We start from the raw sequence: 27480 nt of genomic DNA, 5'->3' as shown, positions 1-27480 counted from the left end.
AAGTCTGTGTGCCAAGAGTGTAGTGAATGCAATCACCATTTGCTTGTCCTTTTCCACTTCAAGTCCATCTGGAAGAACACCGAACACAGCTGTTAGTGGGTTAGGAGGGATTGTGACCCCAAGGCTGTCTGAAAGGTATTTATTTATTTTTTTGATTCAGATCAAGAAAATTGTCAACCATCCAGGATCTTAGTTCAAAAAAACAATTGTGCAGCTGAGTCATTGCAGAGTTATAAACAGGAATATAAACCTGTGGATCATCAGCATAACAGTGAAAAGGTCAGGTGAGATCAGGTCAGGGAGCATGCACTGGTAAAGCGCATTGCCAACCCCAACACACGACGAAACAGCTCGGGATCCCAGTTGGCATCCCCCCAGGCAGACAGGAGGTCCAGTTGCACCCTCCAGAAATGACCCTCTATCTATTGTAGCCAGGTGCTACATGGGTGTCCCAATGGCCTGGTCCAGCCGCTCAGGTCTTCAACAATGAGAATCACCCTCCGGGAATCGTGCCACATGCCCATAGAGCTGTAACTGACGCTCCCTCACAATGTTGGTAATGTGACTCGGTTGAGACTCCGTGAGCAACACAAAGTCAAACCAGTGGTACCCAAGGATTCTCCAAAGAGACACACATGAAGAAGTCCAGTCTTCATCTCAGGTCACTGGATAGCGTCCATGTCTCACAAACAGGGAGCACCAGGACTCTAAAGACCTGGACCTTCATCCTTTTGCAGAGATATCAGGAGCACCACACACCCCTTTCCAGTGACCTCATGACCCCCCATGCTCTCACCAGAGACATGAATGTCACTGCCGAGGTAAGTAGACCTCTTGACAGTGAAAAGAAATATGATATTTCCTGAGAATAGCTCCTATAGGATGAAAATAAATAGAAAATAAAATAGGACCCAAAATGCATCCCTGAGGATGATAATAATAGTAACAATAAATTGTATTTATTTAGCACCTTTCCCATGCTCAAGGCAAAGTCTTATAAACTCTTAGAGCCTGGGAGTGCGGAACAAACTACCATGAAATGTAGTTGAAGCAAAAACCTGAAGCAGAGAAAATGTCTGGATGAGGCTCGAGCAGAGGAGACCAAGTAGGGACCTCATTCAGGTCTTTAAAATCTTCAGCAGATCCAGCATCACACTTTGGGCTTAAGAGTAAATCAGCTACTCGAGGACACCTAGTGGAGATTAAGGGGAAGTGCATTTAAAACTGAAGCCAGGAAGCTGTTGTTTATGCCAGCGTTTCTCAACCTTTAAGTATTTGAGACCCGAGATTTCATAACAGTTTTAATCGCGCCCCCACCCCCCCCACAACGTTTTTTTGAAAGAATCCCACTAATACCAATTTGTTCTTTTTATATTAATGCTATATCATAGATGCATATTTTATTGTACCTACTTAACTTTTATCGACATTTATCTAACTCTATATTTATTTTACTAGTATCAGAATGTAGTTTAAGTTAATTTGTTTTGGTTTCAACAGATGTATTTTTCATATTTTTGATTCTTGTTTTCTTTTTTTCACATCTTCGTGCCCCCCTTTTTGTTACTTTGCGCCCCACAGTTTGAGAACCACTGGTTTATGCAAAGAGTTGTGGGAATCTACCGAGACATGGAGTTGAAGAACAAACCTTGACAACCTTAAAGAAGAATCTGAAGGAGAAATTGAGAGAGCTATAAAGCTCGATGCACTGAATAGTCTCATTTGTCAAATTTCTAATATTCTTATGTTTTTTTTTAGATCTTTTATTGAATTTATTAAAAGCATATAACATTCTACAGTATATAATCAGGTCAAACTTAACAAAACTAAATTATTTTTTTTTTATTATTATTTTATAATTGAAGTAGGGCGGCACAGTGGGTAGCGCTGCTGCCTTGCAGTGAGGAGACCTGGGTTCGCTTCCTGGGTCCTCCCTGCGTGGAGTTTGCATGTTCTCCCCGTGTCTGCGACTGTTGCTCGTCCTGTCACTCCTCAAATTATACAATCAGTACACAACATGTGTTTTGCCCCATTTATGTTAGGTAGTTGACCAACCACACTCATTACCTGATAGGTAACCACCCAAATATCAGATTGTGATCAGACATATGCATATATTTATATATATTGTCAAACACATGCGCATGGGAAACAGCTAAAGGGCCAAAATAATCGTAATTCTATGCCAGACCAGGGGACGAAGGAGTGTGCTGACTTGAATGGTCTCTTGCAGACCATTCTCGGGAAATGAAGCTTGGTTCCAGCGCCACTGATGATGTCACTTCCTGTTCTGGCGCCAATGATGTAATTTCCCATACTCTTTGGCATTGAGATAAAATGGCATTTTTAACAATTAGTTCTGTTTTGGACTCTGTTCTATGAACATCTCTCGCTATTTAAATCAACTTTTGCAGCCAGGAAACAATATATGGGTGGCTGCTCCAAACCTTTATGATGTCTGTGACTCGTTTTGTGTGACAATATATATATATATATATATATATATATATATATATATATATATATATATATATACACTGCATATATCCTCTTTAATAAAACCCCTGTGTGCGTCCAGTGTCCGTGTGTGTGTCTTCTGGTGAAGTGCGCATGCACGGGGTACGGTGCGATGCTTCAAAGGCCGCCTGACGCGCCACACAAGACAGAAAGGGCGGAACCTATAAAATAGCATGCGGCCGATCCAATCAGATTTCTGGAAATGAGGTAAGGCTTTAAACAAAAGGCATGAAAAATCCAATCGGGTACTGAGACGCCGAGACCAGCTTCCCCAAAGAGGTGGGATTAGTGTTTGTTGTTGTGCAAGTGTTCACTCTGAGGATGTCAGATTTGCGATTAAGAAGCCTGGCCCGGTAAAGTGTCAGTCGTTGAAGGGGTTTTCCTAAATATATGAATTTTCATGATATTACAATAGGATGACTTTTAAAAGTAGATTTATTTTCGCGCACACAAAATCCATTGCTGGGGAGACACCACAGTACTTGCTGGAGAGATGCCACAAGCACGATTATCAACTACACGCCACACATTACATCAGTTGCTGGGGAGAATCTGCTGATTGCCCACTGTTGTGAAAGAAAATGAAATGCATATTACGGACATCAAAGCCAGTATTACTGTCAGAGAAAATTAAAGGCACACAATACAGTAACGCATATTACAGCCACATTCAAGCCAGTATTACTGTAACAGAAAATATTACGGACGTACAAGCCTATATTACTGTGACTATCTACTAACAACATGCCACCCAAAAAAGAAGAAAAAGATAATGAGCGTCAGAAAAATGCTAAAAGAGAAAGACTCAGAAGAGCAAATAGATCTACAGAGGAACAGGAAAATGAGCGTAAAGAAAATTCTCAAAGAGAATGCACTACTGTTCTAGCGCCCGTTATTGTAACGGGCTTAATATCTAGTGTATATATATATATATATATGGTTGAAATAGTTTACTGTCAAATAAATGCAAAGAGTACGCGACACGTGTTTCGCCCTCATTCTGGGCTCATCAGGCGTACACACTCCACTGCACTCCCTTTCGGGAATCGAACCTCAGTGGAGTGTGTACGCCTGATGAGCCCAGAATGAGGGTGAAACACGCGTCGCGTACTCTTTGCATTTATTTGACAGTAAACTATTTCAACCATTCTATGATCTGCTCCTCACAAACTGAGGGCACCGTGGCTGATGTTAGCAGATTGCTGGCCAACCACAAGCGTTACCTGGTAGGTAACCACCCATACAATCAGATTGTGACACAGACTTCGAATGCCGTGAATATAATTACCCCGATCTACATGCTGTCAAATAAACGAACCACACGCCGTGGCGCAACGTTAGGGGCATCGCCTCTGGCGCTGACGTCCGAGGTTCGATTCCCGAGAGGGAGTGCAGTGGAGTGTGTACGCCTGATGAGCCCAGAATGAAGGCGAAACACGTGTCGTGTACTCTTTGCATTTATTTGACAGTAAACTATTTCAACCATTCTATGATCTTCTCCTCACAAACTGAGGGCACCGTGGCAGATGTTAGCAGATTGCTGGCCAACCACAAGCGTTACCTGGTAGGTAACCACCCATACAATCAGATTGTGACACAGACTTTGAATGCCGTGAATATATATATATATATATATATATATATATATATATATATATATATGGAAGAGAAGGTCTGTGATACGGTTTGCATATTTGCAGCTGGAGATCCACAAAGGGAGAAAAAATGAATCACGTATCATAAAGTAGTTTTTATTCTTGAGCTTTCAACCCCTGCCAGCAATCCAATTCACAGTGGAAAAAGAAATTAACCGACACATCAGCTTCCTGGACATCTACATCAAAAGAAATAATGACGCCACCTTGACCACAAGTGTTTACCGTAAAGAATGCTACGCAGACAAGATATTACACTTCACCAGCAACCACCCGGTATCTCATAAACGGAGCTGTGTTAAAACTCTATTCAGAAGAGTCCACACCCATTGTAATACGAAGGAAACAAAAATGAGTGAGAGACGCTATCTCTTCCAGGAACAATCTGTGCACGGTCCTGTTTAATGCTAAAAACAAGAAATCAATAGCAGAAACATGAAACACAGTTTATAGCATTCCATGCAGTTCTTGCTCAGCGGTATACATAGGAGAAACTTCAAAAAGAATCACAACACCGTCAGAAGAAAGGACTCACTTTCATTGATCTACACGCATACTAAATCAACAGGACATACATTTAGCTGGGACAATTTACAAGTAAAATTTAAGGCCAGTACTAAAAGTGCCAGAGAGCTGGCTGAATCTTGGCTATCAAATGAGGACGCCATCAACAGACACTTGGACATAAATCCAGCATATGCAAACTTAAGAAGAACATGTTCAGAATAAATAAACTGTACACCCAATCCCCCCCCCCCCCATCACACTAACTTAGCCACCCCCCCCACCCCCTCCACGTAATGTTTCGGTATATATTGCCTTTGATTCTTGTAAGTCTAAGCATTATCCTCTGATGAAGACTCCTGGCAGGGGTTGAAAGCTCAGGAATAAAAACTACTTTATGATACGTGATTCATTTTTTCTCCCTTTGTGGATCTCTAGCTGCAAATATCTCTATATATAATCTTCATTTGGATCTTGATCTTTGTTTGTCTGCAAATGAATTAGAAGAAGAAGCACTAGATGGCAGTAGAGAGACAGCTAAAACATAGGCATTGCATTAAGAATCCCCTCCAGGCTTATAGTGCTGAAGACTGTAGTACTCCAGTCACACCTCAAAACACAGGCATTCAAACTAAACAAATTGTTGTTTAAATTAACTAATCTTTATATATAATCTTCATTTGGATCTTGATCTTTGTTTGTCCGTGAATTCCACGCATGTGTAGACCACCTTCCAGTTTAGTACGTTGTTGTTACTCACGGATGTCAACAATGTGCCGGAATAACGAAAGGGGTGGTGGACAGTGTTACGCTGGTTAACTCCTGAGGCCTGGTTAGAGAATGAGATTGCCGAAGATAAAAGGTACGTGCCTACGTAACATATGAATGAAAGGAAGACAGTGGGTAAAATGAATGACAACGTAACAGCACGTTCCGGAAATTATTATTGTTACGTTGTAGCCGGCGAGTGCTGCGCGTCTCACAGTTGTACCATGGCTTGCTCACATGTCAGTGAAGTGATCCCTATTTATGCTTTAAAGAGCCTGGATACCTATGTGTCCCCCTTTTGTAACCATTGCTCCGTGTATATTTCCTTACTCTTTGGATTGCCACAAAGCAACCTGCGAGATTGGAGAAAGGTTGAGAAGAGATCGTGAGAGGAAACAACAGCGTTGTGAAAACGAGACGGACTGTGAACGGAGAGAAGCAGAAATGCTCCTACAGCACCACATAATTACTATTCGGACAGTGATTCTGAGTAGGCCGTTCCTATCGAATCAATCTCCAAGGGTTTTCTTTTGTAATTTTGTTTCCCCTATAAAAAATCATAATGCTGTGCGACGAAGGGCCCAGTTCACGACTGGCAGCCGCATTTAAACAGGGAGCCCTTCACAGACAACTTTAACACGCGCAACGCAGTTGGGCGCACAAGGCTAGTATACATATATAAATATATTGTTACACACATGTGCATGGGAGGCAGTCTAAGGGCTTAGCTAAGGATAAGCAACAGAGACTGGGGTTGATGAGTAGTACCAATGCCTTTTCTCCCTTTTTTGTAGACTTTCAAGGGCAGTTCACTTAAAGCTCCACCTACTTTCAGTTCCAGACCACGCCCTTCTACTGACCTCACTTCCCATCCTATCCCGCCTCTTCCTGCCAAGAAAGTATAAAAGAGAACCCACCACTCAACAGATCAGTCTGTATTGACTCAGTCTCTTATGACTACTCTTTGCCATTGTTGTTTGGTGATACAATATACGGGGTGCGCTTCCCAAATCTTTACCTTTGTTTTTTTCTTGTTCACCACATATATATATTCATGTAAATACTTTACTTGCAATTGCATTTTATTTTGTATACAGTATATAACTTGATTTGACTTGACTGGCTTTCAGACATAATGTGCCCAGATTGTTTTTTATGGGTCTGGCAGTGCCCTCATACTCATAGGTTTCCCACACCCAGACGAAAAAAGAATGACTACTTTCCATTAAAACATAATTTGGCTGAGTTTGTCATTTAATGTGCATTATTTAGCAGAAATACTATAAAAGAAAACAAACAAAGTCATGGGTTGTGCAGTACAGATGTCTACCATTGCGAAATACTGTAACTTTCAGGCCGTGGTGTTGTGTAAAAGACTTGGCACAGGGCAAAATGAAAACTGACAATTGTGATTCAGGCGTTACATTACCATGGATAAGCATATTATAACTTTAGGAGAAAATGCTTTTTTTTGTTAATACATGCGCAAAATGAGAAAGCAGAGGGGGGTGGGGGGTGGGATATATCTGAATACTTTTTGTGGTTAAACAATACGACTTTCACAGCTTTGCTCTTTTGGTTTTCATGACGTCTTCCAGTTTTGATGCCTCAACCATCTTACTGTTTTCTTCTTTTCCATTTCAGAAAATAAAACAATTTCTCCTAACATAAAGAATAACTTCATCAAATATATAAAAAATGGTGAAATAATAAAAAAAATCATCTTCAAAACGTAAGCATGTCCCGCTCCTCTTCAGGGAGTAGTATCAGCCTTCTTTTCTTGCTCAATAACTGCCAAAGAAAAAAGAACAATAAGTGTAAAAATGTATAAGTATGACAGAAAGAAGCAGTACAAATGAAACAGGCTTTTTGTTAGAAGATTTTTAGGCTGGCAAGAAGTTTAATATTGAATTTAACAGTGGGACCAGACACAAGGGTAAGCACTGAGAATGAGGAGCTTCTTCAACACCCAACCCCAACTCCCCAAGTGAAGTGTGGTGACCTTTTTTTAATCTCTGGACCTGGGAGGATTTCCGGTGATAGGAAATAAGCTGTTCCAAATCAGGCAAAACCCCAACCCAGCCAGAGTGCCAGTTCCAGCCATGCCAGCTTTCTGGCTGAGACAGGGTACCGGTCCATGCCATCCTTCACAAAGCATGAACAGATGATAAGAGATCTGTGAAATCCCAATGGGTTTCTGGTTTTAAAAAGACTCCTGCTGCATGCAGTCACACGGGCTACATTTAGAGTTTCTTGATCTGTTCTGTTTTTGTCCACATATTAGGAACCCTTTTTCACAGTCTAAATAAGGAGAAAACAGAAATCTTAGTGATTGGCAAAAATAGATATAATGAGGATAATTAGAAATAAACTTGATCCATTAGGCTTAAAAGTCAAGACAGAGGTAAAGAACTTAGGGGTGATTATTCCATCCATCCATTATCCCACCCGCTATATCCTAACTACACGGTCACGGGGGTCTGTTGGAGCCAATCCTAGCCAACACAGGGCAGGAAACAAGCCCCGGGCAGGGCGCCAGCCCACCGCAGGGCACACACACACACCAAGCACACACTAGAGACAATTTAGGACCGCCAATCCACCTAACCTGGAAACCCACGCAGACATGGGGAGAACATGCAAACTCCACGCAGGGAGGACCCGGGAAGTGAACCCAGGTCTCCTTACTGCGAGGCAGCAGCGCTACCACTGTGCCACTGTGTGATTATTGACTTGACCTAAATTTTAAATCTCATATTACCATATATGTCCTGCGGTGGGTTGGCACCCTGCCCAGGATTGGTTCCTGCCTTGTGCCCTGTGTTGGCTGGGATTGGCTCCAGCAGACCCCCGTGACCCTGTAGTTAGGATTCAGCGGGTTGGAAAATGGATGGATGGATGGATATTACCATATATACTTGCATATAAGTTGGGTCCTGAAACCTGAAAAATCAACAACAACAACATTTATTTCTATAGCACATCTTCATACAAAAAAGTAGCTCAAAGTGCTTTACATAATGAAGAAAAGAAAAATAAAAGACAAAATAAGAAATTAAAATAAGACAACATTAGTTAACAAAGAAAAAGAGTAAGGTCCGATGGCCAGGGAGGACAGAGAAAACAAACAAAAAAAAAACTCCAGACGGCTGGAGAAATAAATAAAATCTCCAGGGGTTCCAGACCACGTGACCACCCAGTCCCCTCTGGGCATTCTACCTAACATAAATGAAATAGTCCTCTCTGTATTTAGGGTTCTCACGGAAGGACTTGATGATGATAGTCATGCAGACTTCCATCCATCCATTTTCCAACCCGCTGAATCCGAACATAGGGGTCTGCTGGAGCCAATCCCAGCCAACACAGGAACCAATCCCGGGCAGGGTGCCAACCCAACGCAGGACACACACAAACCAAGCACACACTAGGGCCAATTTAGAATCTCCAATCCACCTAACCTGCATGTCTTTGGACTGTGGGAGGAAACCCACGCAGACACGGGGAGAACATGCAGACTCCACGCAGGGAGGACCCGGGAAGTGAACCCAGGTCTCCTAACTGCGAGGCAGCAGCGCTACCACTGCGCCACCCCTCATGCAGACTTCTGGCTTTTAATCCATCACTATTGGAACATCACTGTGCTTTGAATAGATGCCACCACCAAAAGGACACCGGAAAAAGAAAGAGAAGAGAGAGTAGGGGTCTGATCATAAAATCAGACCTCAACTTATACGCCTGTTCAAAAATGCGACACTTGATTTATTTATTTTTTTTTACATCTTTTTGCCTCCTCCAATCTCACATCAGTTTCTCAGACACATTGAATTTTGTTGCAGCAATGGGGTTACTAATTTCTTTCGCCACTTCAATGACTTTTAATTTAAAACCAGCTTCATATTTTCTTCTGATCGAACACTCCATAGTAGATAGGGGATGCTCTTACAATAAATTTGTATGAGGGTGTGAGATACAAAAAACACAAAACAGTGCAAATGCTGCTTCAGAATAATTCGGGTATTATTGTGTGGTCAGGTAAGCACAATACATACAAAAAAAAAAAAGGCAGTGTGCTCCGTGGTTACTCTCTCAGGTGGGCGTTAGCATATCGTAATCTCTTGGACCAATAGCATGAGTTATCCACAGTCGACTTATACGACCGACATTATAAAATACTTGAAATTAAACAGTAAAATCAAGCCCCGACTTATCCACGGGAGAACTTGTCCGCGAGTATGTTACAAAATGTACATACGGTCATGCGTTTGGGAGACAGCTGAAGGGCTAAGTTGATGGCAATTACCTGCCGAACCAGGGAGTGGCGTTGTGTACTAATGCCTTCTCTTCTTCTGCCTCTGCAGACCGAAAGATTGACTGCCCTACCAGCTGTGATGTCACTTCCTGTGTCCCGCCTCCCAGACCCTCCCCTTCCTACTGGAAGTTCATCTATCTTAGGTAGTTCGGCTTTGAACTCACATCTAGAAAGATATTATTTTGTTGCTCTCTTTTTGAAAGTCGATACATGGGCACAGCTTAACCAGCCCTTTTTGCGTGTCCTTTCTATGATCTCAATGAAAAAATAAATCCTGCTGGATATCCATACTGATATGGACTGGGTAATGTGTTAGGAATGAAAGGATGGCACATCGTTTGATGGAAAGGGGAAAAGTGATGCAGCAGGCGCGTCCATTTGGCCGAAATTTCATTGCAGTGACTCCAAATCGTACTCAGTAGTTTGTATGCCCCCCCAACCCCCACCTCCATCCATCCATTGTCCAACCCGCTGAATCTGAACACAGGGTCACAGGGGTCTGCTGGAGCCAATCCCAGCCAACACAGGGCACAAGGCAGGAATCAATCCCGGGCAGGGTGCCAACCCACCGCAGCTAATCCCCACCAAATGTGTTTGTATGCATGCCTGACGACGTCCTAATGAGACGACAGATGGAGTCCTAGGGGATCTCCTCACAGATCTGGACCAGGGCATCACTGAGCTCCTGGACAGGCTGAGGCATCGGATGGACTGACACATAATGTCCCACCCAGAGGTGTTCTATTGGATTGAGGTCAGATGAGTGAGCGTGGGGTGGGGGTGGGGGGGGGGCAGTCAATGGTATCAATTCCTTCATCCTCTCGCCACATGAGGCCGGGCATTGTCGTGCACCAGGAGGAACCCAGGAGCCACTGCACCAGCATAGGGTCTGACAATGGGTCCAAGGATTTAGATAGATAGATAGATAGATAGATAGATAGATAGATAGATAGATAGATAGATAGATATGAAAGGCACTATATGATAGATAGATTGATAGATAGATAGATAGATAGATAGATAGATAGATAGATAGATAGATAGATAGATAGATAGATAGATAGATAGATAGATAGATAGATAGATAGATACTTTATTAATCTCAAGGGGAAATTCCCATACTCCAGCAGCAGCATACTGATAAAAACAATATTAAATTAAAGAGTGATAACCATGCAGGTAAAACAGACAATAACTTTGTATAATGTTAACGTTTACCCCTCCGGGTGGAATTGATGAGTCGCATAGTTTGGGGGAGGAGCGATCTCCTCAGTCTGTCAGTGGAGCAGGAGGGTGAAAGCAGTCTGTCGCTGAAGCTGCTCCTCTGTCTGGAGATGATCCTGTTCAGTGGATGCAGTGGATTCTCCATGATTGACAGGAGTCTGCTCAGCGCCCGTCGCTCTGCCACAGATGTCAAACTGTCCAGCTCCATGCCTACAATAGAGCCTGCCCTCCTCACCAGTTTGTCCAGGCATGAGATGTCCCTCTTCTTAAAGCTGCCTGCACAGCACACATGTAGAAGAGGTCACTCGCCACAACTGTCTGATAGAACATCTGCAGCATCTTAGATGTTGAAGGACACCAGCCTTCACCCTGATACCTAATGGCAGTCAAGGTGTCAATGTATAGCCTGCAGAGGTCTGTGCGTCCCTCCGTGGCTATGCCTCCACAGACCATCACTGACCCCCCACCAAACCGGTCATGCTGAACGATGTCACAGGCAGCATAATGTTCTCCACGGCTTCTCCAGACCCTTTCACGTCTGTCACATGTGCCCAGGGTGAACCTGCTCTCATCTGTGAAAAGCACAGGGCGCCAATTCTGGTATTCTATGGTTAATGCCAATCGACCTCCACGGTGCCTCCACTAGAGGACGTCGGGCCCTCAGGCCACCCTCATGAAGTCTGTTTCTGATTGTTTGGTCAGAGACATTCACACCAGTGGCCGGCCTGCTGGAGGTCATTTTGTAGGCTCTGGCAGTGCTCATCCTGTCCCTCCTGGCCCAAAGGAGCACATATCAGTGGGTCCTGCTGATGGGTTAAGGACCTTCTATGAGGGGCCCTGTCCAGCTCTCCTAGAATAACTGCCTGTCTCCTGGAATCTCCTCCATGCCCTTCAGACTGTACTAGGAGACAGCAAACCTTCTGGCAATGTATTGATGTGCCATCCTGGACAAGTTGGACTACCTGTGCCACCTCTATAGGGTCCAGGTATGGCCTCATGCTACCAGTAGTGACAGTGACCGTAGCCAAATGCAAAACGAGTGACAAAACAGATGAGGAGGGAAAAATGTCAGTGGCCTCCCTCCACCTGTTAAACCACTCATTCCTGTTTTGGGGGTCGCCTCATTGTTGCCCCTCTGGTGCACCAAAGCAGCTGAACCTGATGAACAAGACCCTTTGCTGCTTCACTGACCAGATCAATAGCCCAGAAGTTTCATTGACTTTATGCTATGCTCGGATTCAAAAGGGTTCCTTTAATTCTTTTGAGCAGTTTATTTCGTAAAGTACATTTGTATGTGTTTTATTTGACTTTGTACTCATTGAAATTATGAATTTCTGATAAGAGGAGAGCATACCTCCTGGCCAATAGTTGGCAGCGTGTCATCCCAGAGTAGAAAACCTGAGGCTGTGTTTCCCATTTAAGATATGTAAGGACCAGCAAGCCCGCGATTCTCGAAAGAATCGCAAATCCAAGAATGGCAATCACTTTCTGTTCCCTCCGATACTTGGAGGGATGAAATATCATGGAGGGTGGGTGCGTCCTGGGAAAGTTCATGTAATGAAATAAACATATTTGTACTAAAGTGGTTTCTTTTTGGAGCTGTGACTCAGTTGTAGGCGCCTCCGTTTATTGTTTTTATCCATGCAGTCTCTTTTTTGTTTTTCTATGGCTGTGTCATCAGCGAGAAGTCGGTTGCTGACGGCGGCGGATTCGCGTGCTGAAGTGATCGCGTTCGGGCAGCTGTACAACCTGGCGTGCACGCTTTACCTCAGGTTTAGTTCACAGGTCGTAGCCATGGGAAAGTTTTCATTTAATTAAATAAACATATTTGTACTAAAGCGGTTTGTTTGTGTGGGTGCCTTCGTTCATTGTTTTTATCCATACGGGCTCGTTTACAGGTCGTAGCCATATGGGTTTGTGTTTGTATTACTAATCGTTGAGCTCCTTCCATTTGGAGCCGTGACTCCTTTGCCTCTGCTGTGTCAGAAGCGCGTTGTGGGCACGTTCGTTCATTGTGTTTATCCATACGGGCTTGTTTTGTATTTCCGTTAGTTGAGCTCTTTCATTGTGGAGCCGTGACGTCTTTGCTTCTGGTGTGTCTGAAGTGTGTCGTGGGATCCTCCGTGTATTGTTTTTATCCATGCAGTCTCGTCTTTGTTGTTCTGTGGCTGTGTCGTTAGGTAGAAGTCGTTTACTGTTAGGAAGCATACTCCAACTTACACACACTGACTGCTGGCACAGTGGATTAGAGCAGGTGTAGTTTACAGGTTGTGGTGTTTGGGCGCCACGCACTGACTCTGGGAACTACAGGCTCGGTTTTGTATTACAAATCTTTGAGCTCACAGGTTGTGTTGTTCGGGTGCCACCTACCAACTCTGGGAAGCCGCTGGGTTTGACTCTGGGATGCTGTGGCGCAGTGCGCATGCTCATCGGTGCGTCCGCCGTCCATGCATAAATTAAACTGTGGTTTAGTAATATAGATACTGAGGGCCCATTGCTTCATGAGCATCAAAGACTATAAAATTGACCTGGAGGAGTTTTAAAGGCAAAAGGCATAAGAATGTAATAAAACTGACAAACAAGAGAGATTGTTCTGCGAAATGTGCAGGTTTGGTTAGATAATAGCTAAACTCTGCCAGTATCTCATTCAGATCCTTTAAAAGATGTCAAGGTTTTTGCTTCATCTCCGTGACTCAGAGGTTTCGTTCAGATTCCCACCACTCTTTGTGTAAATGAGTAATGCAAGCAGAGTCAGATGGAGAGTAGGCGTGATGGTTCACTGGTGAGAAAAAGAATGGCGGTATATAGATGGAGGCGTGTAAGTGAGTAGCCATCCTTCCTGCTAGACAAGGACAGAATCTATCCGTTCCACTTGTCTGTTTCATTGTACTTCATGATCTTTTCTATTTTAAAACGGGCACACTCTCCTTTGATAGTTGAATTTCCTGGTATCACTTTGAGTTTGGAGAGGTTCCAGGCTAATGGAGCCTCCAGACCTTATAGCACTGGAAATGAGGGAAATGAGCCAGTCTGTGATATTAGTAAAATATATATTTTTTTCTGCTAATAAGTACAGTACAATACAACACATATCTGCCAGAAAGTGTTTAGCTTCTGATGTATTTGACTAATGTCCAACAGAGAGTAGAAGCATGTGTATGATTATTTACTCCTGTAAATTAATGTACATATTGCAGATTGGAAGAAAATTGATCTGTTGAGATTTTTTTTTTATTCATGCTGGCAAAAAGATAGATGAGAGAGTTACAGTATTTATGAATATGATAGAGAAATGAATATAAATACTGGCATGGTGGTGGGTGGAAAACTGCCAGAAGGTGCTGGGCCGTTGCTATGGTCAAGTCAGGGTTTCTCTCCTGGCTCACGTTTAAAGGGCTTACTTTGTGCTCTTTTCATTATTGTACATTTTTTTCTACAGTAATTTTTAAAATATGTATTTTTACTATTTGTCTAGTTATTAACACTTTTATTATTTATTTTCTATGTGTGAGAATATGTTCTATCGTATTCCGTGTATGCTGTGGGCAGATTCAGAAGAGGCGGGACCAGCTGTCCATCACTGTTAAGGGACCACCCACAGCCCTATAAAGGCAGGCTGGGAATTGAGGTCCAGTGTGGTTCATTTTAAATGTGCGCTGGTGCATTTTAGTGGGATTTGTGAGTTTTCAGTACTTGATTGGGAGATCATCAAGGAAAAGCTTGGGTTGTTGCTGGAAGAGGTGCTGGTGAGGTCAACAGGGGCTGCTTACCCTGTGGTTTGAATGTGGATCCCAATGTCGCAATGCAGTAACGGTGACACTGTGCTGTAAATATGGTGCCATCTGTTGGAGGAGATGTAGATTTAAAAGTGAGGTCCTGACTCTCCGTGATTGTTAAGGATCCCCGAGCATCTTTCGAAAAATGTAGGGTGTATACTGATGTCCATGGCCTAGTCATTCTGGCCCCCTAATCATCCCCTGTCTCAGACTGGCTAACTATGTCTTCTTCACCACCTAACAGCTAATCTGTGGTAAGTGTACTGACGTGAAAATGGTTACTGACACATCATCCAGGTGGATGCTGCACATTAGTGGTGGTTGAAGTGCTTCCCCGCTCACTGAAAATCTCTGAGTAGTGAAAAAAGTGCTATATAAATGTAAATAATAATTATAATTAATTATATAATTACGGTGGCGCAGTGGGTAGCGCTGCTGCCTTGCAGTTGGGAGACCTAGGGACCTGGGTTCGCTTCCCGGGTCCTCCCTGTGTGGAGTTTGCATGTTCTCCCCGTGTCTGCGTGGGTTTCCTCCCACAGTCCAAAGACATGCAGGTTAGGTGGATTGGCGATTCTAAATTGGCCTTGGTGTGTGGGTGGGTTTGTGTGTGTCCTGCGGTGGGTTGGCACCCTGCCCGGGATTGGTTCCTGCCTTGTGCCCTGTGTTGGCTGGGATTGGCTCCTGTGACCCTGTGTTCGGATTCAGCGGGTTGGATAATGGATGGATGGAATTATATAATTATTACTATTATTATTAGTAGTAGTATTGTTATTATATAATAACAATAATAATACTGCGGTGGGCTGGCGCCCTGCCTGGGGTTTCTTTCCTGCCTTGCACCCTGTGTTGGCTGGGATTGACTCCAGCAGACCCCCCGTGACCCTGTAGTTAGGATATAGTGGGTTGGATAATGGATGGATAGATAATAATAATAATAATTATTATTATTATAATATGTTCTGTGATTTTGATCTTGGGATCGTCACTCTTTTTTGCTTCTGTTACTTGGATTTTCTCATGGGTTTTGTATTGGGACTCATTTTCTTCTTCAGTGCTTGTGCTTGAACAATTTTGTTTTGTTTTATTTTTCCAATTCCACCAATAAAACCTTTGGTAAAGTTTCTTTATTTCATTGCTCTTTACAAGCCAGGGGTTGATGGTGATCCCTCTCCCTTGAGGGACATTTTGAGTATTTTTGTGACAATGTATTTTTGGAATTTTTGATTCTGAACAGCATTTTGGCTGAAGCCAACCGCTGTAGTGGAAATTAAGCCACCTACCGGGTGCTCCTCCTCTGGGTAGGCTGGTGGGATTAAGAATTGTTACCTTGACTGCTTTTGAAGAACTTTGCACAACTTTCTCCACTTCCATCCATCTGTTATCCAACCTGCTATATCCTAACTACAGAGTCATGGGGGTCTGCTGAAGCCAATTCCAGCCAACACAGGGTGCAAGGCAGGAAACAAACCTCTGGCAGGGCGCCAGCCCACCTCAGGGCACACACACACACACACACACACACCAAGAACACACTAGGGACAATTTAGGATCGGCATTGCACCTAACCTGCATGTCTGTGGACTGTGGCAGGAAACCGGAGCACCCGGAGGAAACCCACACAGGGAGGACCCGGGAAGCAAACCCTGGTCTCCTAACTGCGAGGCAGCAGCGCTACCCACTGCGCCATCGTGCCGCCACTTTGTCCACTTTATGAGATAAATCATAACAACCTCAGGCCATAATCTATTATAAAAGACACACAGGACATGACACCAGCCCTAAATGTGTGTCCTAAAGTATTTTTCTAAGAACGTTCTAGTTTCCACAATGGGAGTTTATTTTACATTTACTTATTTGACTGAAGCTTTTACCCAAGGTGACTTGCAACATTTGAGATACGATTGGTTACATTTCTTTTGATTTTCCAGTTCTAGCACAGGCAGGTGAAGTGACCTGCTTTTCGTCATATAATGTCAGTAGCAGGATTTGAACCCACGGCCACCCAAAGCTTTAATTACTATGCCACACAGCATCATTCAGACTTATTTCTCTTTAAACGCATCTGCTGTGTAAGAGTGTGGATGTGTTTATAAGTGCGCCCTCTTATTGTTATGTATTCATTGAAAGTTAGGAGAAATGTATGTTTTGTTATTGTTTTTTGATATTACTATTTTTTAATTCAATTGCAGGTCAGGTAGGGTTGGGGAGCATACACTGGTACAGCACTTTGCCGCAACCACCACTCAACGAAACATGGGAGATCATGATATCGCTGGAAAGGGGTGTGTGGCGGTCTTTCTGCAAAAGGACGAAGGTCCAAGTCTTTAGAGTCCTGGTGCTTCCTGTCTTGCTCTATGGTTGTGAGACATGGATGCTATCCAGTGACCTGAGACGAAGACTGGACTCCTTTGGTACTGTGTCTTCAGAAAACCCTTGGGTACCACTGGTTTGACTTTGTGTAGCTCACAGAGTCCTGAATGAGGCACATGACCTGAATTGTGAGTGAGAGTCAGTCACGGCACTTACAGCCATGTGGCGCGATTACCCGAGGGTGATCCTCAATGTTGAGGACCAGGCCAAGGGGACGCCCATGTAACACCAGGCTGCAGCAGACAGAGGGTCATTTCCGGAGGGTGGGACTGGACTGTGTGTCTGCCTGGGGGTTGTCAACTGGGATCCCGAGCTGTTTCGTCGTGTGGTGGGTGCGGCAACGTGCTATACCAGTGCCTGCTCCTCAACCTAACCTGACTTTTTCCTTGTGTTTATTAATTCACTCTGTTATGGTTATATATATATATATTGTGGACATGAAGGGGTGCTCCAGCTCCCCAACACAAACAATCACGGACACAAGGTAAAAGCACAAAGAGTCTTTAGAGCCCTGGTGCTTCCTGTCTTGCTCTATGGTTGTGAGACATGGATGCTATCCAGTGACCTGACACGAAGACTGGACTTCTTTGGTACTGTGTCTTCAGAAAACCCTTGGGTACCACTGGTTAGACTTTGTGTAGCTCACAGAGTCCTGAATGAGGCACATGACCTCAATTGTGAGTGAGCGTCAGTCACGGCACTACAGCCATGTGGTGGGATTCCCCGAGGGTGATCCAGCTTGCAGGACTCTCATTGTTGAGAACCCGAGTGGCTGGACCAGACTAAGGAGGTGACTACATAATATCTGGCTGCGACAGATAGATGGTCATTTCCGGAGGGTGGGACTGGACCACCTGTCTGCATGGGGGGGTTGGCAACCAAGATCCCCAGCTGTTTTGTCAAAGCGCTCCACAGGGTCGTCAGGACAGCGGAGAGAACAATTGGCTGTACCCTGCCCACTCTGAAACAAATCTACACCTCCCGATGCCACAAAAAAGCAATAGACATTTCACAGGATTCATCACATCCCAGTCATTGCCTCTTCCAGCTTTTGCCATCGGGCAAGAGATACATTCAGAGCAATGAAAACCAGGAGAAACTGCCTTAAAAACAGCTTTGATCCAAAAGCAATCATGGCCCTGAACTCAGAATAAAACTGCTCCATATCATTCTCCCAATGTGCAATATGGACCTTAAGTCAACAAGTGCAATTTGTATATTTTGTAAAGTACTTTTATTACTATTCGGTCTTTTTAACTCTTCTGCCTTACACTGAGTCGACTGTACCTTCAATTTCGTTGTTCCTTTGTAAAAGTGACAATGACAATAAAGATCTATCTATCTATCTATCTATCTATCTATCTATCTATCTATCTATCTATCTATCTATCTATCTATCTATCTATCTATCTATCTATCTATCTATCTATCTATCTATCTATCTATCTATCTGTTAGATAGATACATAGATAGATATGAAAGGCACTATATAACAGATAGATAGATAGAGCCTTTCATGTCTATCTATCTAAAGAATTTAGGGGTAATTATTGACTCTGACCTGAATTTTAAATCATATAATAATCAGATTACTAGAACAGCATTTTTTCACTTAAGAAATATAACAAAAGTTAGACCTCTTTTAACTTTGCAAGATGATGAGATATGAGTTCACACTTTTGCTTTCAGTCAGCTAGATGACTGTAACGCCCTCCTGTCAGGACCACCCAAAAAAGACATCAATTGATTGCAACGAGTGCAGAATGCAGCTGCTAGAATCTTAACTAGGAAAAGAAAATCCGAGCACATCACATCAGTCTGAGCGTCACTACACTGGTTACCTGTGCTATTTAGAATTGACTTTAAAATACTGCTGATGGTTTACAAAGCCTTCAATAATCTGCTCCATATTTCAGAGTGTTTTCACCTTACACTCCAAATCGTAACCTTAGATCTTCAAATGAGGGTCTGCTTAGAATTTCAAGAGCTAAACTTAAAAGAAGTGGTGAGGCGGCCTTCTGCTGTTATGCACCTCAAATTAGGAATAGCTTGCCAATAGGAATTTGCCAGGCTAATACGGTGGAGTACTTTAAAACACTGCTGAAAACACATTACTTTAACATGGCTTTCTCATAGCTTCATTTTAGTGTAACCCTGATACTCTGTATATTCAATTAATTATCATTATTATTCATGATGGCTCCACAATCCATACTACACTCTCTTCTGTAAGTTTTCTGGTTTTCTGTGGTGGTGATCTATGCCACCACCACCTGATCAAAGCACTGTGATGTCCCTACATTGATGGATTAAAGGCCAGAAGTCCACATGACCGTCATCATCAAGTTCTTCCATGAGAACCCTGAATACTATGAGGACTGATTGAGGTCATTGATGTTAGGTAGAATGCCTAGAGAGGTCTGGGTGGTCTCGTGGCCTTGGAACCCCTGCAGATTTTATTTTTTTCTCCAGCCATCTGGAGTTTTAATTTTATTTTTTCTGTCCTCCCTGGCCATCGGACCTTACTTTTATTCTGTTAATTAGTGTTCCCTTATTTTAATTCTTATTTATTTTGTCTTGATTTCTCTTTCTTTATCATGCAAAGCACTTTGAGCTCCATTATTTGTATGAAAATGTGCTATAGAAATAAATGTTGTTGTTTTTACGAGGCTTTTCGACTGTAGATGGTTCATCGTATTGAGAAGCTTGCTGTCTGTCTGATCGTGATAATGAGAGCACCTCTGATCTTTGCAGTTCAAAATCCCCCCCCATGCCCCCCCCCCCCACTTTGAGTTCTGCCTTCATGGGGCGTTGGATTGGTTAAGAAATGTGACACTCAGTGAGCCGTCTAATTGTTCCCACCCACTTTTAATCAAAATTTACTCATTGTCACCAGATACATATATTATACCTCTGGTTCAGCAAGAACTTTATTTCCTTAGCTTTAAAAATTCTATTTCACCTTCTATAACTCGGTGGGAAAGTCATGTTCAATATTCTTACTACTTGTGGAAAAAAAAATTAGGATCTGTTCAGACTTTGATTCAGAATTTCACAAGAACGTATTATTTTTCATTGCAAAGTATACACACACCAGGCCTGGGTAGGACCTTCTATTTCAGCATTTCTTAAACCCTTCGCCCAATCTTGCCCCTTTTAGTGTTTACGAGACTCACTCCATTCAGATTGCGGTGAGGAGGGGGACTTCCTTTGGTGAGTTTCCATGGACAGTAATCCCGAGTTGGGGTACCCCTGTCTCTTAGTGAACGGCTACCCACAGCCATAGTGGAGCTATAGTACGTCTACTGCCCACGGTGACCCACCACTAGACACTTTGCAAAGCATAAGTGACCCCTTACTATTAAAACAACGATGATTCATAAATCTGTACGACCCAAAAGCCAGCATCCCGTGACCCTTTTGGGATCATGAAACGATGTTCTATTTGGTTAGCTGTGCTGCTCTACAGTGTATGAAGCACCACTTTAAATTGAGTTGTCTTATCATATGGCTCTCTGAGGCAGGTGTTGTGGAGTGTTGGGCTCTGTGTTATGAATTGTCTTTGGGACATACCACTCTACTTGTTACGGTCTTTCATTTTTCTCTTTGGATTGTGTTATGTTGTTGTGTTTTGATCTTCAGATAACTAAAAAAATGTAATGAACAGTAAAATATGCCATGACTGTCATCAGGGAAGGCGGATTGAGAAGATGAGATGAAATGACATGAGATGAGTAATCAACATGATCCGGACGGAACAGACAGCACATCATTCACACTGCGAGGTCATTCACAGATTCCTTGATGACCACAGCAAAGCTTTTGAAGGAGAGTGACGTCTCCCGGCTGCTCAGAAACGCTTGAAAGATTTAAGGAGTGCTGAGTCAGCGCTAAAAATAATCCACACTGGCCTGGCCATCTCTTATTCCCCATTAGACAAAGAAATTCTGCACATAAAATGATTTAACCCTTTGCAGTCGTATTTAATTTTCAACGTCACGCTACATTAGTCGTAATTAATTATTGAAAAAACGCCAATAATTACAGCAGTTATTTTTTTCAAGCACGTAGGAATAACACAGGCCACTTTTCTCGACCAGGCGACTGTGCAAATCGGTCAGAAACTTGCAGGGCCACCAGTGGTGGCCTGACGACCTATAGCGCACTTTTTACTAAGGCCAGTTTTCTGGCCTAACGACCGCAAAGGGTTAAATGTGCGCACGAGGACTCAGTCGTCCACGGCAGTCACTTACTTTCTTTTGTTGGCAACGGATTCCGTTCTTTGGTCTCTGTCTTCTTCAGTTTGGACTTGTCGAAGCTCTCAATTTCTGCGAGATCTGGTTTATCAGACATTGTGGCTTTGGAAAGAAAACAACACGTCAAAGGGCTTGATAGGAAAACGAAAATGGGGTTTAACTGGTCAGCATTTTCAATAGATAGATACATTCTGACATTTATGTACTTACAATATGGTCATGTGTACAGAATATGTTGATATTCGTACTTGCAAGTAGAAAGAAAATGATAACATATTAATACATCCATTATCCAACCCGCTGAATCCGAACACAGGGACACGGGGGTCTGCTGGAGCCAATCTCAGCTAACACAGGGCACAAGGCAGGAACCAATCCTGGGCAGGGTGCCAACCCACCGCAGGATAACATATTAATACTCAGGATAATTTTAATAATAATAATGTATATGTAACCAAGCTTTTTAGTTTTAATAAAAGTCTACCTATCATATAACACCTTTAGTATCTATCTGTCTATCTATCTTTATCATATGGTGCCATTCCTATATATTATGTGTATGTAGATAGATAAGGTTAGCACTATCTTGAAATCTGAAAGGATGTGTGCCAAAGTTTCATTCTGACTACACGGCTTGCATAATGGATCATTCCTCTTGCCCCACCTTGGCAGGTTCAGTGGGGTTAGGAGGATATTATAGAATGCTTGAAACAGGAATGATATATGCAACGGTTCCATCCTCCATAGGTCAGCCTAGGAGATCTTCCTCTGGAAAGTAATTCTGCTGTGTATTTGAGTAGGTTGTAATTGTAATAATATTTATTTGCATATTTATGTATTTAATAAACTTCTCTATCTATCTATCTATCTATCTATCTATCTATCTATCTATCTATCTATCTATCTATCTATCTATCTATCTATCTATCTATCTATCTATCTATCTATCTATCTATCGTTCGTTGAGGTGTGTCTGGTGTTCTGTCTGTCTCTATCATCCATCCATCCATCCATTTTCCAAACCGCTATATCCTAACTACAAGGTCACGGGGGTCTGCTGGAGCCAATCCCAGCCAACACAGGGTGCAAGGCAGGAACAAATCCCGGGCAGGGCGCCAGCCCATCTAAGGGCACATACCCACACACCAAGCACACACTAGGGACAATTTAGAATTGCCAATGCACCTAACCTGCATGTCTTTGGACTGTGGGAGGAAACCCACACAGACATGGGGAAAACATGCAAACTCCACGCAGGGAGGACCCAGGAAGAGAACCCAGGTCTCCTTACTGCGAGACAGCAGTAGTATTGTGTGTATGTAGATTGATATAGGCAGCTACATGAGGACAAAAGAAGCATTAATTATAAATGTAAGATGGGAGACGCTAATTTCCAAGAAGCAACCTCTGAGAAGGATTTAGTGGTTTATGCTGACACAACATTCTAATCATCATCAGTGTGCAGAAGCGATTACAAAAGACACAATGTTAGACCATGTCATAAAAACTGTTGACTATATAATGCACTAGTGAGGCCACATCTGGAGGCAATTCTGGTCAGCACGCTACAAGAAAGACATAGTAGCACTTGAAGCTGTGCAGTGGAGAACAACCAAGTGCATCCTGGGATTAAAGAACATGTCCTACTACAACAGATTTAGAGAATTAAATCTGTTTAGCCTGAGCAGAGGTGACCTAATCCGGGTCTTCAAAGTTCTCAGATGTATCGATAAAGTAGATCCAGCAGAATTTGTTTACCTAAATGATGATTCACATACTCAAGGACACCTAGTAGAAGTTAAGTGGAAATGCATTTAAGATGGAGAGTTGTAGGAGTCTGGAACTAACTGCCAAGACATGGAGTTAAAGCAGAAACCTTAAAAACATCTAAGAAGGATCTGGCTGAGATATTGGGACAGCTTGGAATTGGAAAGTTTGGACAGCTTCCTTTTGGACTGAATGGTCTCCTCCTATTTGTTCTCATATACACTATCTATCTATCTATCTATCTATCTATCTATCTATCTATCTATCTATCTATCTATCTATCTATCTATCTATCTATCTATCTATCTATCTATCTATCTATCTAATTATTATATATTTGTGAATTTCCCCTTGGGATTAATAAAGTATCTATCTATCTATCTATCTATCTATCTATCTATCTATCTATCTATCTATCTATCTATCTATCTATCTATCTATCTATCTATCTATCTATCTATCTATCTATCTATCTATCTATCTATCTATCTATCTATCTATCTATCTATCTATCTATCTATCTATAGTGCTTTTCAAATCTATCTATCTATTCATCTATGGGTGGAGTGATGGCTCTGAGGCTAGGGATCTACACAAGAAATCAGAAAGTTGCTAGTTTGAATCCTGTAAACTCCTTTGAGCACGGCCCTTATCCTGCAATTGCTCCATCCTGGGTATGACGTTAATCTGCACCCAGCCCTGAATATAGGCCCTCCAACCTGGAGGGAAAAACCTGTAGGGTTGGTGGCAAAACTGGCACTCCAGCCACCATACAAAAACCTCCCACTGTTCCATTCCATCTGAGCAAGTGTGGTGCTGAGGTGTCACCTGTCACATGGCTACACTCGGGCCCTAATCTGTGATCCTGAGGTGATTTGTCATGTGGTGAGTGTGGCAATGCAATCTATCAGCATGTGCTCCTAACCTTCTCCATCTATCTATCTATCTATCTATCTATCTATCTATCTATCTATCTATCTATCTATCTATCTATCTATCTATCTATCTATCTATCTATCTATCTATCTATCTATCTATCTATCTATCTATCTATCTATCTATCTATCTATCTATCTATCTATTAAAATAAAAAGGAGGGCTTACTTGGCAGCTCTTTGTTGGATCAACCTTAACATCCTTTTTAAAAAAAAGGAAAGGTATGGAAGAAAAAACATCTGTTTATAAATCTATTTATCATAAACTGACATTCCTATTTACCTATCTAAAGTACTATACAGTGTGTGTGTATATAGATAAGTATAGGTAGCCAAATGTGGGGAAAAGGAGCATTAAATATAAATATAAGATGGGAGACGATAATTTACCAGAAGCAGACTCTGAAAAGGATTTAGGAGTTTATGCTGACACAACATTTTCATCATTTATTTAGTGTACAGAAATAAACAAGAAAAGCCAAATAAAATGTTAAATATCTATTATATAGTGCCTTTTATGCCTATCTATCTATCTATCTATCTATCTATCTATCTATCTATCTATCTATCTATCTATCTATCTATCTATCTATCTATCTATCTTTGGTTAAGGTGTGTCTGGTGTTCTGTCTGCCTCTATCATCCATCCATCCATCAATTTTCCAACCCACTATTATTATCTATTATATAGTGCCTTTCATGCCTATCTATCTATTATATAGTGCCTTTCATGTCTATCTATCTATTATATAGTGCCTTTCATGCCTATCTGTCTATCTATTATATAGTGCCTTTCATGCCTATCTATCTATCTATTATATAGTGCCTTTCATGCCTATCTATCTATTAGGCCTATATAGTGCCTTTCATGCCTCTCTATCTATCTATTATATAGTGCCTTTCATGCCTATCTATCTATATAGTGCCTTTCATGCCTATCTATCTATCTATCTATCTATTATATAGTGCCTTTCATGCCTATCTGTCTATCTATTATATAGTGCCTTCATGCCTATCTATCTATTAGGCCTATATAGTGCCTTTCATGCCTCTCTATCTATCTATCTATCTATCTATCTATCTATCTATCTATCTATCTATCTATCTATCTATCTATCTATCTATCATGTAGTGCCTTTCATGCCTATCTATCTATCTATCTTGGAAATGCTTTACTTATGTTATTTTACTTCTTCCACACGCCATGAGCAGTGCTGCTGTCTCACAGACCCATCATCCTGGGTTCAAATCCTAGGTGTTGTATTTGAGGAGTTTGCCTGTCCTCCCCATGTCTTTTTCATATCCCCCACTTTCCCCTAACGTGCACTGCTGAGGATGATTGGACCCCCTTTACTGGTTTCAGAGTGGGTGCCATTGGGCCCTGCCCCATTCATAGTTGTTTCTTGCTTTTTGCCCAATTCTGTGAGGATCGACGGCAGACCCTGTGACCCTGAATTGATTTATGTGGTTTTGAGGATGTTATGTAACTGCTGCTTTTCAACAGCTGGCAATCTTTTGATCTGTTTTAGTAGAATGCATAAGCATAATGATACAAATGGTTCTATATAAAATAAAATAAATGCATACCCATCCGTAAATGCATGATTCTAACCACTGAACACACACACACAAACACACACTCATTTTTATATGCATATAATTAGCTATAGGCTGTATATGCTATATTTTATAAAATAAAATATATAAAAATATATATATATATATTTTATAAAATACATATATAAAATCATTGTTATAGAAATTCTTGTGAAACAGTACACATTATTGTTATATCTTATTGAGATTACAGAGAGAAATTATTGAAAATTGATTAATGGAATGAAAAAGATGCTGAATTTTTGCCCCAAGAGCTCTTTTTCCCAAACCCTTCTCAATTCTTTAACCCGTTTTTTGACTGGAGGAGTCTGCCCATTAACTAGCTGAGCTGGTGGTCAGGCCGCCCGTATCGCTGAGGTGCTCTGATTGTCTGAAGTCGTTTCTCCGAGTGGGAGACGCCCAGATGACTCGGCAGTCGCCTTTGTTCTCTCCTCCACGACTCCTGCTTTTAAAGCCTCGACTTTGCCTGAACACCCACCATCACACTAACTGAATTGTGAACAGGACTAAAATGAGGTGCCATTAAACGCCCCATTGGATAAAAGACATCTTATAATCCTTTTCCAGCTCCATGCGTCACAATAAGTTGCAGTGATTCATATTTAACTAAAACAAAGAACAATGAGATCCCAGAAAATGTGCAATGTAAAGCCAAGCTGAAATCAACTAGATTTTAATGATAATAAAATGTTAGGATAAACACAGCTTTATCATATTTGCAGCAGTATTTTTTTTTTTATATATTTTTCTCTAAACGTGCTATTGCAGCACATTTGATATCTGCATCCTACGGATTTTCTGAACTGGCCACTCTGGTGTGCCACATGCTGGCTGTTTTGCTAATTCAACAATTCACTTCATTTCCAATATGCAAATACAAGAAAATCTCGAAATGGCTTACCTTTGTGGTGGCTCTTGTTCGCAGGGTCTCTGCTGCTTTCTTTCGTGGGTGTGGGTTTAAGAGCTGTGTCTTGCCGTCACCCCTCCCAGCATTAATATTGATAACCTAATGAGGACTGACTTTCAGGAAATCCGCTCAGTCATGTGATGCAGAACACTGCAGACTGGCGAAGGGGGGAAAAAAAGAAAGATAAAAAGAACAGAAAGCATCTGCCGCGATCCTGGAACAGATTAGGACAACTGCAGCGAGCACCGGGGCCTCAGTAATTGCTGTCTGAGCAGCTGAACACATGGCTTTAAGATGTCATCTGTTGAAAATCATTTGTGGTCTTTCATTGTTGCTTTAAAGCACACACAGCTGATCACGTCCGTCTGTTGGACGCCTGTAAAACAAATATTTTAATCTTGTAAAAACATTTTGGTGAACTTGACTGAGGTGACTACCACATTTTTACTGTTTCAATCTGACTTTTTATTCTGCTTCGCAGTTTTTAGCTGCCTTCCTTCCTTATTATCCTTCACATTTGTGTGCAAACCTTACATTGGCACAGACTGGCATGGACTGATCCAAATGCTCTGTCTGGGCATATTCTTAATAGGCTGTGAACCACTCAGGAAAGAAGAGGGAAAGCAGCAGATAAAAATGACAATAAATCCAAATAGGTGCGACAAAATACACATGGACTGTGTCAAAAACACAGAAAGTCAGCCATATTAGACAATAGTGATCCTCCAACCCTCAGTCAGTCAACAAGACACATGGACAACACCGAAATGTCCTTATATGCAACTGTTTAGAATATAGTGCCTTTCACAACTATTTAATAGTATCTACCTATCTATCTATCCTTATTTATATAGTGCCTTTCATATCTATCTATC

General features: G+C 42.0%; 1 protein-coding gene across 1 annotated transcript; it reads right to left on the bottom strand.

The window, feature by feature from the left end:
* Positions 1-6677: 6677 nt before the first annotated feature.
* On the bottom strand, positions 6678-26783 carry tmsb2 (thymosin beta 2). Its single transcript, XM_028813098.2, has 3 exons — positions 26600-26783; positions 21377-21481; positions 6678-7235 (listed from the first exon to the last, which is right to left on the bottom strand). Exons 2-3 carry the CDS (start codon positions 21474-21476, stop codon positions 7198-7200), a joined length of 138 nt encoding a protein of 45 aa, XP_028668931.1. The 5' UTR covers positions 21477-21481; positions 26600-26783; the 3' UTR covers positions 6678-7197.
* Positions 26784-27480: the final 697 nt, after the last annotated feature.

Source organism: Erpetoichthys calabaricus, chromosome 11 (genome assembly GCF_900747795.2).
Source record: "Erpetoichthys calabaricus chromosome 11, fErpCal1.3, whole genome shotgun sequence".
Lineage (NCBI taxonomy): Eukaryota > Metazoa > Chordata > Cladistia > Polypteriformes > Polypteridae > Erpetoichthys > Erpetoichthys calabaricus.
This window is presented reverse-complemented; position numbering and strand designations above follow the sequence as displayed.